This window comes from Falco naumanni, chromosome 1 (assembly GCF_017639655.2).
Source record: "Falco naumanni isolate bFalNau1 chromosome 1, bFalNau1.pat, whole genome shotgun sequence".
Lineage (NCBI taxonomy): Eukaryota > Metazoa > Chordata > Aves > Falconiformes > Falconidae > Falco > Falco naumanni.
In genome coordinates, this window is record NC_054054.1 from 111,862,169 (window position 1) to 111,874,244 (window position 12,076).

A 12,076-nucleotide genomic window follows, 5' to 3' on the forward strand; every position below is an offset into this window, starting at 1 on the left:
TAGCTGCTTACTGTATTACTCTTCTTTCTGCAAAAGCACTAACTCTGAAACTATAAATGCAGGAAACCACAGTAGAATGCCAGTAAGTAATAATCCAAAACAAAATGAAAAATTGGTATTTTAAGTACTTGATAATATCTGAAAAGCTGTATTACTCCACCACATCTACAGCAGCATTTTCACCCCCCATATGCTAAAGTGCCCAATACTTTTTTGGTTAGTTTTGTGGGGTTTTTTTTAAATATAGTTTTCATTGTGATGTTGGGATAAGTGAAACAGAAAATGTTGTGTAAATTAAGTAAGGCTGGTTGCTCAAAGTCATATTTTAGCGACTTAAAGAACAGTAACAAATTGAAGATGAACCACTGCACAAACTTCCAAAATATTTTTGGCACTCAGCACTTACTACAATTTTACACTATTTGAATTCATACTGGATCAAATCCCTGAGCAAAACCATGAGGCCATCTTCCCCGAAGTTTCTATGTCAATATACTAGAAGCAGCAGAAGGTAGTGTAACTATGCGTGACCTAGAAGTGTTTTTCATGTATTAATAAAGCAGCACCTATTATAAAACCAGACAACCTAAGATTCATTTGTCATCTAATATAAGAAGCTATTAAAACATATATGTACTGAAGTTTTATACTGGAATACAAGCTCTCAAACTGGGAATCCAACTGCACAGCATTAATAAAATTTGTATGTCCCTCCTTACTAGCAAGCAACTCTTGCTGCATGGATACAGGCAACCAAACGTGGTCTGCTATTCAAACTGTATTTAGTAAAACTGATCTGAATAGAAGCCACCACAGATTGCTGGGCTGATTAAATACTTTCAGAACTTACATTTGTGATTATTCGGTGGAGTGAATTTACCAGCACATAATGAAATGTTGATGGGGAATTCTGCGCCAAGCAGATCTACAAAAAAAATACATAAAAGCCACTTAGGAACATCTTTGTCTTTGCCACCTTTGTTATCACACTGAATAATATACTGGAGCCTTTCTAAGAAATTGACAAAGCTGTTCAAATCTAAACAAGAGAAAAACCTAATCAGCTAAGGAAAGGTTTGTGAAAACATGCAGGGACTTATTATTAAGGGATATGTATAGAGTTGAACTTATTTATGAGTTCCCAGCTGCTGTCAGCGTATCTTCTATAACTGACAGGTCACACTTACCAGTAAGTAGTGTTCTCACCTTAAAGTGTTGGTTATTCTGAGGGTTTATGCGGAAGCAGGAAACTAAGCAGTCAATCATAAGGTCTACATCTGCATTTTGATTGCCTCTTGAAAAAGGTTTGCTTGGATTAAACAGCAAATTCTATATATTAAAAAAAAATATATATAAATCAGACACCAAGATTATTCTTGTCTACTTTTAATACAAAACTTTCCACTGAAAAGTACTGCAAGTATTCAATTAAGGAGAAATTAAAAGTTTATTTCAGTATTTTCAAACTTGGATTTCTTCAATGCAAATAGGAAGCAAATTCTTACCTTAAGATCTACTACCATGGACTGCACTAGTAGGAAAATGACAGAATTATCTTCCCAGTTGATGTAGGTAGATGCTTTGCACAGTTTAACACAAGCAATAGCAGCACTTTCAGTCAGCTGTCTGCTCCCACTGTGGCCTGCAAGTGCTTTCCTGAGATTGTCCAGAAACAGTTTCTGCAGAATTCAAACCAGGAATAGTTATAACCAGAGCTTTGGTAACCTGTGGTCAGGGGTTTTAGACCCTTAAATATTAAGAACAAACAACACTGCATTTTCTGATCAAAAATCACGGGTATTGGGATTGCAAAAAAACAACCTGATGCAGCATTTTGGAGAAACATTATGTTTATTAAAGATATTCAATTTGAATGATGTAGGGTAATCAGACCAGCAAAGATAGATGGTTGTTTATTCTCAACCAGAATGTTTGCAGCCACATCAAGTTCAACACCTGCTACAGGTACTGCAATTATGGAACACACAGTACACACACTGCAGAAACCTAGAACAGCACAATCAGGCCAGCTAGAGCAATGCTAAGCTTGCTACTGGTGGAGGCAGGGGAAATAATTAACACTGGGAATCAAATCTCCAAGGAGATTTAAAAGTTTAGAAATACCATTGTTTGGGACATGCTATCTGTATGAATTATTGACAGTGAAAGAATGTATGTTAGGTGAGAATTTTAGAAGGGTGCATAAATTTACAGATAGAACTGTAATGTGCTTTTTAGGCAGGAAAGACAAAATAAAATACACCTGAAATACAGAACAAGCAAAACTAATAAGCATCCTCTAGAAATCAGAACCAGAATTCACATACTTTTCTTCTCTTACCTTGTTCATTTTAGTCTCCTCTACCACATCCTTTGCTATATCTTGGATTATCTCTGGACACAGGACCAGGAGTATGATTTGCAGTGGCCAAACTGCTGCTTTACGTTTTGTGCTTTCAGCAAAGCCATCCACTAAGTCAAACAACTTCTCTGCACAATCTGCATAAAATATAAACTGAAGTTCAGTATCAATTTTAATTATGAAAAGGTAAAGAACAGGTATAAAAGAGCAGAGGGATGGCTTCACCTACACAGAAGACAAGTTCTGTTTTGCAAATTACTGGCCCAGTACTGGGGATAAAATGATCTCAACCCGATTAAAGATATGGTTTACCTGAAAATATACCTTTTCCTCTCTTTTTTACTAAAGACAAATATGTTCTCCAAGTTTTTTGCTTGTATCAAGTATATATTAAAGTATATATTAAGGTATAAATAAAGTATATATTAGAGTTTCCAACTTTTGGGTTTTATTTCTTTGTGTTGTGAACCACAAAATGAATCTCTTTAAAAGGAGTCAGTAGAGAAAAGCAAGCGATACACCCTTGCTTCCTTGACAAAGGTTGACAGAAATTTGTTTCTTATTTGCAGGCTGCAAAGATGCAAAGAGGGCACAAAATGCAAGTGAACATGGGGTTGTCTGAGAAACCAACTTTTGAATACTATGTCATTTATTATGCCTTACCAGCCATATCAGTCTGCGGTGTTTGATACAGCTTTGTGAATTCATCAGGGTAGTTTTCCACCCAGTTCCAAAATGCCTGCAGATAATGCAAAACATCTTAACATTTCAGAGCTTAACATACTTTTTCCTGAACTATGTACTTAAAGAGAGATTTTACCCTTCTATCACTCGATTTCTTGCAAAACATATGCGTCAAAGGGATGCACCAACTTGTATTTTGTAGTGAATTACTGAATTGCAACTATTCCTAAATTAGAGAAAGTCTTCAAATAAGCAATTAAACAGAAAATAAATATTAAAATACTTACCTTTTCAAGACTGTTGATAACAGCCAACTGAGCTACTTTCTTAAGGGCTTTAAACTTGAATACAGTCTCTGTAAAGGTAAAACATTTCTGCATTTAGAAAAGAAACAGTTCTGGAGAAGTAACACAGATTATAAAAGACACTTGAAGTGCAAAGCAAATTAAAAATCAATGTCTTTATGCTACTTAAGTATTTCTAAATATTTTGGTAGATATATGACTTTGGAGTAAAACACAGAATTAGAGATATACATATCAATACTGTTGTGCCATCTCTAACTAGCTATATTCAGATAAAAACATTTCAAAACACAGGCTCAAACCATACCTTGCAAGAGTCGTTTTAGTTTTGAACAATCCACACTGATGTACTGTAGAAGTTCAATATCATGAACATCAGCATTATCTTCTGAACAAACAGTCAGTTCCTGTAATCTAAAAATACGCAAAGTAAAGTAACTTCTCCAGATTATGTCAGATAGGTATGAACACATACCTATGGTTCTATACATTTGAATAGCTGGGGAATATTATATGATCTCACATAATACAAATCTCCTCAAACAAACTCTTCCAGGTTTAGAGATGAAAGAAGGATCTTGCACGATTAGGAGTTTATATTACAGTCTTATTCCATCCTCACACTGAACATGGATCTAGAAATAGCAGTGATGAGTCTCACAAGATACCAATACCATCTGGTGATAGTCTGTTTATGCCCAACATCTGCCTAAATTCTTCTGTTACCTACCATACTGTAGCAGTAATCTTGTCTTCTCTTCAACTAAATGTTAAATGCATGGAATCATGACACCTTGAGACTACTGCTCCTTACAAATCTCACCCCAGCAAATTTCCAAAGAGGAAAGCAGTGACTGATAGTACTCAATACCACTGAAGGGAGCTACAATCACACTTTGTAAGCTAAAGAAGGTCCATGTTTTTCTGGCCTAAGCTAACAGGATGAAGTTTAATCACACCAGTTAAAACACAATGGTGTCTTTTTACACTTAAGATGTAATGTTAGACGATTTACCAAACATCTCATCAGATACTAAGCCACTAATAACTAAATCATATGTTCTCACAAACTAAAGATTGCCATGTCTCATTCCAAAGCTACAGATGCGTTTTAGATGTGGAATGCAATTTCTAGGACTACACACAAAAGCAGTTCTTCATTTCTTCAACACCAGGAATACTTAACAGCGCTCGATGGGAATGGGAAGGTCCCCACTGCTGTGCTTTTTGTGCCAAAAATCCCCCAGCTGCTGTACAAGGCCTAGAAATATGCCTAAACAGGAAGCACAGGTCAGAAGACCAGCAATGCTAACTGTCGGCAAGCTGACCCCTGTGGAGATCAGCAACAATTGGTCAAATATTTAACTATTTATGTACAAGCCATTTTGAAGTGAAAAACAGGTTAAGGAAAAAGCAGTATGTTCCAGCTCAAATGGATGGTAAGAAGGGCTTTGGAGCTTCAGAAGTAAACCATGCTACAGACGTGCAAATAAGTATAGATGCATGGACTAGATTCAAAGACTGTCAAAAAACTTCAACTAAAAAATACTTCCTATAAAAGGAGCAAAAAAATTGTTTCCATTTCCATAAGCAACAAAACATAATCAACCTATTGAATAAAACCACATCCTCCATGCTAGCTGCCAAGTCTATGTTCTTGAAACATAAGTTATTAAAGGGTCTGTAAAAGCTTTTAAAATACTCAAAATTTTGAATTATTAAACAATTTCAGACTGATTTCTAAAATGCAAATAGTTTCCAAACTGTTGGAATGGAACAGTTTTTACATTATAAGGAATATATAAATCTTTGTTTCAAATAAATTGGCATGCTCATTGCTATGCAACCACGTAAGGCTGCCCAAGCTACACTTGTAATAAATCAAGGATGGTGTTAGCTGGAAAAACGTGTGATAAGAAAGAGCTAAGGTACTTCAAGAACTTTCAAAAAACATCAAAGTATTGCAGTAATAAAAAGCTTAATATACAACTCTAGTGGATTGGCAAATGCTGAAAAATCAGAAGGATCTGGAACAAGGCAAAAGGAGTAAAGAATAGATGGAAGCTTTGGGCCTGTCTCTCTTCTCACTTCAAACAGCAGAAAAGACAGTTATTTTTACAGTAAATGTGCTGTGAAACTCAAGTCAGTCAGAAGACAAACCCGTCTTTTCCAACAACTAACAAACAGTCCAGCTGTTTTGTCCCCTTCAGGCATAAGACAGATTTAACACAAAAGCCTTCAAGCAGGAAAAATTAGGAAAGAAAACAGCCTTGGAGCTCCAACAGAGCTGCTGACAATCAGAAATGTTGCATTCTGAATTCATAACTATACGGACACAACCCATTAACTTAGCATCCCCCTTTTTTTTTTTTCCCCAAAACACCTTGCACCCGGAACAACTCATTCAGCCAAGTTATCATTATTTTCACTCTACAACTGCATTTGACTTGTACTTATGAAAGCAGACTAAAAAGGCAATAAATGCAGCTCACAGAAAGCAAGCTGGCGGTAACCTGGAATGGATATGAAACAGGTTCTTTGTAACCTGAAACTCAAGTAAAATGTTGAAAGATAGAGGGAGTTTCACTTCAGAACTACCTTGGTTAAGTATCATTTAAACACTAAACTTTGCTGAAATGCAAAAGACTACAACTCACGATAGGTGTTCTAGACAACAGTATGTAGTAGATTAGCTAATACACCAAGTCAGGCTACTGAAAAACACCTACCTGGTGGAAATGCGGCTGAACACAGCATTAAAGTTATTGCAGCTAAGAGAAAAAAGAACCCCAGAGGCAGAATTACGTAGTTCAGCTGCATGCTGGTTCCCTTCACGGTAAGTGTGGATGAAGTGGCAGATTTCTGGCAGCAACTGTTTTACCAGCATAGTCTCGTCTAGTCGCATGGTGTCCTTTGGTTGCTAAAAATAAACATTCAGTATTTCATGAAATTGTTTTGTACATTTAGAGGTAAAAAAATGGGAGATTCTGCCACTACTAGGCACAGGACCTGAATCTAAACTTCTAATTCTGCCTGCAGGCTATCACTGACCATAGTGTAAGTAGTCTACACAGAAAAAAGGCTTCCTTCCATTTGAACAATTAACCCATACCATTCAAACCACCTTCAATTTTCATTTAAGTCTCCAAATATGCAGGACACCAAGCTGATCAATGTCAGCAAGTATCAAGCAAAATATCAAACTAGTTTTTGAAGTAAAATACATTTCTGTTTTTAGGAATGCACCCTGTTGATTTGTGTAAAGCATCAGCAGTAGAACATTAACTATCTCAGCTTTGAATGGAAGCTCAAAGGGCAAAGACCCACCCTTACTTCTCCTAGTTAGTATTCTAACCGCTGTATTTTGACATCAAATATTTTATATTAAAAAATCAACCAAAAAAGAAGTGCTTCTCCCTTGCTCTTGCCTGGGGTTGCTCTATGTAAGTCCAAAATGGTTTAACTTTCCTGCAAAAGAAAAATCTAATTTTTTGCCAGTTTGCACAGTATGAGACATAAGGAAACTATTTACAAAAGAATTCAAAGTGAAACTTTGCTCTACTAAGAGCAAGTTTTAACAGAAGGGTCAGCATTAAAGCTTTCTAAAATTCTACCAATGAATTTACCATAGGGAATTGAGAAGTTTCAGAGACTCCCACTTAGTTGACCTGAGTCCTGTTGCCATGAGAACTTGATGAAACATTGAGCAAGAACAGCGAGCAAGAAATACATCTGAAGATATCGCAGAACACAACACTCTTTGTATAGAACTTTGGCTCAGTCTTATTAAACATATACTGGCTCAACTTGCTCTCATTTGAATTGACAAAGCAAGAAGTATTCAGCACAATTTTAGGCTGCTCAAATATCATCATCTATCAGGAAAAACACATTAACATTTCAAGCAATACGCATATAAACAACATTTTAAAATAATTAATTTCTGACATTAAAACAGTTGTTTTGACTCACTGCATCAAAGACACAAAAAGTGCTGAAAAGAAGTGTTTACCTCAGCTTAAAAGCTGAAATTTTTTCTGGAAAATGTATTTACTTGGATCTTTTTTGATTTTAGAAGAATCCACAATTATTCGAGACTGTTTCAGTACTGTAATATAAGATACACTGCTTGACAAATCTAACCATAATAAAGTCATTACCTTATAAAGAAAGAACATTCAAAAGCTGTTGCAGGGAAACAACAAAGAGCTTAGATAATTTCATGACATTCATCCAGGAATATAGCTTTTAAAAAAAAATATTCCTTTCTTGTTGAAGGAATAAACCATTGCAAATTTTGCTCACAGTGAAGTTTGGCTTTGCAATTACACTGTTCAGCACAGTAAGTTGAACAACCTTTTACATCCCAAAGGTAACAGCAAACTGCCTTGCAGCATAGCTCTGGTTGGAAACCTCAGGACTGGACTCCCAGTGGAAGTTTGGACATGGTTAACTAATGTAATCTAGGAAACACCTGCAAAAGTAATCTTTAGAATGGTGATAGCAAAGTTTCTGGTGTATATATAAGTACATGGAAAAATTGCTTCAATAAATGAAAGTTTTAAGAAATTTGAAGAAAAATCAACACTGGATGCAGGAAACTTGGTAGCATAAAACTGAAATACTTGTACTTAATTGTCTGCTACTTTTAACATGATTTACTGCCCCATTACTTCTTCTGTTTAAATTGTGGGATGAAAATGTTTTGATGCATCTATTCAAAAAATACTGAGCAGAACACACCACAGGCATTCAGAGTTTATAAAAATCTAGTGAAGCTTCATGACACCTAATTCTTCATTTGGGTTTGTGTCTGCCCTTACTTTACTTCATACACATCTCTGAGTTTATTTGTGCAGTTTTCTGCAATTCTTTTTAACAAGTTATTAGAAGAAGAACAACTTCATAAATTAGTTGAGTAGTGGGAAGGGCAAATTCAAGTTTACTTGAATCTATTTAGCTGAAAAAAGATCACTAATTTTAGGCAAGAAAAAAGCACCACCAAATGCTTAATTTATCAATTATATCAACTACTTGCATTTATAGGAATTTTTAATAATTTTTAAATAGCATTAATCCTACTTTGTTCTAAATTAGATGAGTTTTAACTTTAGCACCAGTAACAACAGCATACACAAGCATTTGATTCCAACTTAGCAATTGCTTATGCAAGCCTACTCACCCCTGCCAGACATTTTTCCAGTGTATCCAAGATAATCAGCTGAGATAGATATAAATTCTTTTCAGCAGTTTCTCCAAATATTCTCTAGAAGTAGAAAGGACATGGATTCATCTGAGACACAGAAATTTGACTTGTAATGCATTAACGTAGCAAAGTGGTACAATAGGTTATTGCTCCTTTACTGCTCTGGTTTTGAGCTTAGAAAGCAAGCCAGCAAAAATTAGATTAAAATAGGAATGAAAACCTTATCACTGAAGAAATATCTTTGTCCAGTCTGCAATGTTAAATCTAATAAGGAACAAACAGTTACCGCAAAGTAAGACTGGAGGTACACTGCAGCCCCTTATCTTCATCAGGCCTGTGATTTATACAGAAATGAAGGTTATTTCTTTTCAGAAACTATTCTGGTATCAATTACTGCTGACTTTTCCAATTATGTATTCCATTGCCAACATCTTAATAGAACTGATGTTACAACAAATCTGTATCGACAAGCTTATCAGAGTGCTGCAAAATTTAGCACAGACCACAGGAAGAAACACACGAGACCCTCCAAAAAGATGCCACACTTTAGACACAGGATGAAGGCAGAATTCCATCAGGTGTTTAAGCTAGCACCCAATTTTACTACCAACAATAGTGACTAATTCCAGCAATATTAAGACAGCAAAATAAAGCAGAAAAGATTTAGCCAAAAAAACACTGGTACTATTGCCTACACATGTAGAAGCCACCCAAAGGAAGCTGTATTTTAAACCACAGGAGAGGTTAGCTCAACTAAGTCTAAGTTTCAGCAGAGTGCAAACCCTCAAGACTTTCTTCTAAACTAAGACTATTATGGCAGTCTACCGGTCTGTTTTGTTTCAGCTGTAGAAGTCTTTCAAAAATATTGCTGATTCATACAATAGCTCAGTCCATCAAGCATAAAAAAGTTGTCTTACTCCTCAGAGCAAAGCAAATGTTGCCTATTTTAATTGACACATAGCTAGGTCTCTCCTTTCAAAATCTACATATCACATACAGAAATTTCTTTTGACTGTATAGGTCAATAATCTTACACATCAACACATTCCTTCATGCCTATGGAGTTTAATTAAAATAAATTATCTTGCAAAAGGGACTACAGGTAGCTTTAGGCAGCCTGAAATCCCTAGCAGTAGGACAACCTATTTTCTGCCTTTATCAAACTACAAATTTGTAGTGTTTTAGAAGATGCGTATCTCCATGCAAGTGACATCCAGAAGAGCTCACTGAAAACTATCCTACTAAAGCCATATAAAAAAAGTACTGCTAGAGTTTGGCCAGTTCTGTTGCCTGTTTGTGGAGATTCCACATGATCACAGCTTCAAAACTCAATGAACTAAACTTTTCTCATGAGAAATCCAAAACCAGACCTTTCATTAAAAAAATAAATCTCAAACTGCATCCTCCTCCTCATAAGGGATTCCTAAACTTTCCATTTACCCAACTTGATGGTAATAGTTATTCTTCTAGAGTTGACACTATGGACCATCCACGCTCATTGTTTTTCTTTTCTAGGTTTCTCTTCTCTTTGGTTCCCCTGAGATCTATTTTAAATGACAATTTTAGTGATGCTGATGAGTCAAGTATTTTGATGGATTTCAGAAATCATTTTATGGTTCCCTTGGAGGCAGAAAACCAGTATGCAGAAGGAAACCATCTACCGAGACACCTGGCTCTGAAGATTTCTCTTTGGGAATTCATATAAAAATCACCTTGAATCTCATCCCTTCACACCAGTCTACTGCCCGCAAGAATCAACATTAAGTGGTTTATTGAGAGGCTGTGATCCGTTAACAATAAACAGAAGAGATGTGTATCACACCCACACATTTTTCATTCATTTTTCTTACACACTAGTAAGGTATCCCTTTGGAGATAGGAGCCTACAGAGGCAGCATTAGGCAGGAGACTCTTCTCAAAGATTTTTCTTAAAAGGTTCTGACTGAAATTAATTTAGTTATTATATTTTTATATATATATAGACATACACAAATGCTAAAACATCCAAACAGCCTGGAAAATTCAGACAGCCTAAGTTTTTAATCCTTTTCCTTTCTTTTTCCTTTCTTCCTTTTCCAAAAGGATTCCTGGCAGGTCATGCTCTGGCAGGACAGATGGGAGCAGGGGTGGGGTGGGGGGTGGGGGGCGGAAACTTCCTAGTGCTGCTGCTCAGCAGCTCCTCTGCCCTGCTGCATACCCCCTCTGAAGACTTTGCTAGCACCGCTTCCCTAGATAACTGAAGCACCTTTCCACGCAATGGCAAGCATCCTCCTGGTCATGCTCAGAGCCCCAGCGCAGTATTATTAGGTACCTACACATACCCACGCCTTAGCTAGCCACGTATGTGTTCCCAGTCACAGGCCATTCCTGCGACCAACAAAAAATTCCCCTTCATCACCACCTTCCTTTAGATTTCTCTGACACAACTATCTCACTGCCTTTTATACATAACATAGCTCAGTGCTGGTGAACTTTAGCACATAAGGATGAAAAGAAAAAAATTAACTGTAAAAGGCAAGACTAAATTTCAAGTGACTCTCTGTGGATAACAAGCAACAACCATTTCAAAAAATCATGCAACAATCCAAAATTAAAAAAGCTTACCATGTTATTAACATTTTTTAAGATATTGGTGAGACCACTGATGACCAGGGAAAACTTGTACTTGGAAATGTTTATGAGACATTCCTTGTTGTGCTCCGTACTGACTTTGGTGTGGGTATTCTGCTGGCCAGCCTTTATGGGAAGCTACAAGAAGAGGTAAGTATTACACACTGTTTTATACTGAAATTTACATCTTTACAGATGGGTTAAAAATTTCTGAGACACCAGAAACAACCCTGAAAAACATTCTACAAGAGACAACTACAAACACATTATTATTTCATTTTCTCTACATTCATCTTTCTATTAGCTATCTATAGAACAAAATACTGAAGTTCAACTATTTCTTTTTCTGAAACGAAACTAAACCTCTATTTTGTGATAAATTTTCTACAAACCAAGTGTCAAAGCAATCAAAAGAAGCAGAAAAATGTAAGAGAGAATTCTCAGAAGAAGAGTTTCTTCATTTCAAAAATTGGCTCGTTAAACACCAAAAATCTTCACAAGGCTAATACCTGCAAGAAAAAACCTGCCTCTTGAAACCTGAGAGGGGGTAATATCACAGCAGTTCACAAAACAGGTGAGTCGGAAGGCGATTAACAGTGGTTCGAGTGTCCTCTGCTCCTTCGCAGGACAGAGCTGGCTAAGAGGTACAACTGAGTCCCAGGAGGAACCACCACCACCAGCCTCCGCAGGGCCCACAGACTGGGATGAGCTGGGGTCCCCATACAAACACACCCCACTGCTAGCCAGGCAATGAAGTCTCAGCCTCAAACACACTTCAAGCACTGGCAAGCCATACACAACTTGTGAGCCCCACATTACCCACCCTTGCCCAACACCCAGTGGTAAAAACTAGACTTGACACGCATCTTTGCCAGGAAAGATAAGATTCAGAGTGACTGCACAAAACTG

The 12,076-nt window shown here is 36.7% G+C and overlaps 1 protein-coding gene across 6 annotated transcripts in view; it reads right to left on the reverse strand.

Moving 5' to 3' along the window:
* The window catches only part of NF1 (neurofibromin 1), a 103,102-nt gene that overhangs the window by 81,577 nt on the left and 9,449 nt on the right, over positions 1–12,076 (reverse strand). For all 6 annotated transcript variants that reach the window (XM_040578425.1, XM_040578399.1, XM_040578420.1 and 3 more), the window contains exons 2-11: positions 11,162–11,305; positions 8,534–8,617; positions 6,081–6,271; positions 3,659–3,765; positions 3,334–3,401; positions 3,026–3,101; positions 2,342–2,499; positions 1,506–1,679; positions 1,207–1,329; positions 851–925 (exon numbers count right to left, since the gene is read on the reverse strand). In XM_040578425.1, coding sequence (XP_040434359.1) covers positions 851–925; positions 1,207–1,329; positions 1,506–1,679; positions 2,342–2,499; positions 3,026–3,101; positions 3,334–3,401; positions 3,659–3,765; positions 6,081–6,271; positions 8,534–8,617; positions 11,162–11,305 — 1,200 coding nt within the window. The remainder of the gene's footprint in view (positions 1–850; positions 926–1,206; positions 1,330–1,505; positions 1,680–2,341; positions 2,500–3,025; positions 3,102–3,333; positions 3,402–3,658; positions 3,766–6,080; positions 6,272–8,533; positions 8,618–11,161; positions 11,306–12,076) is intronic.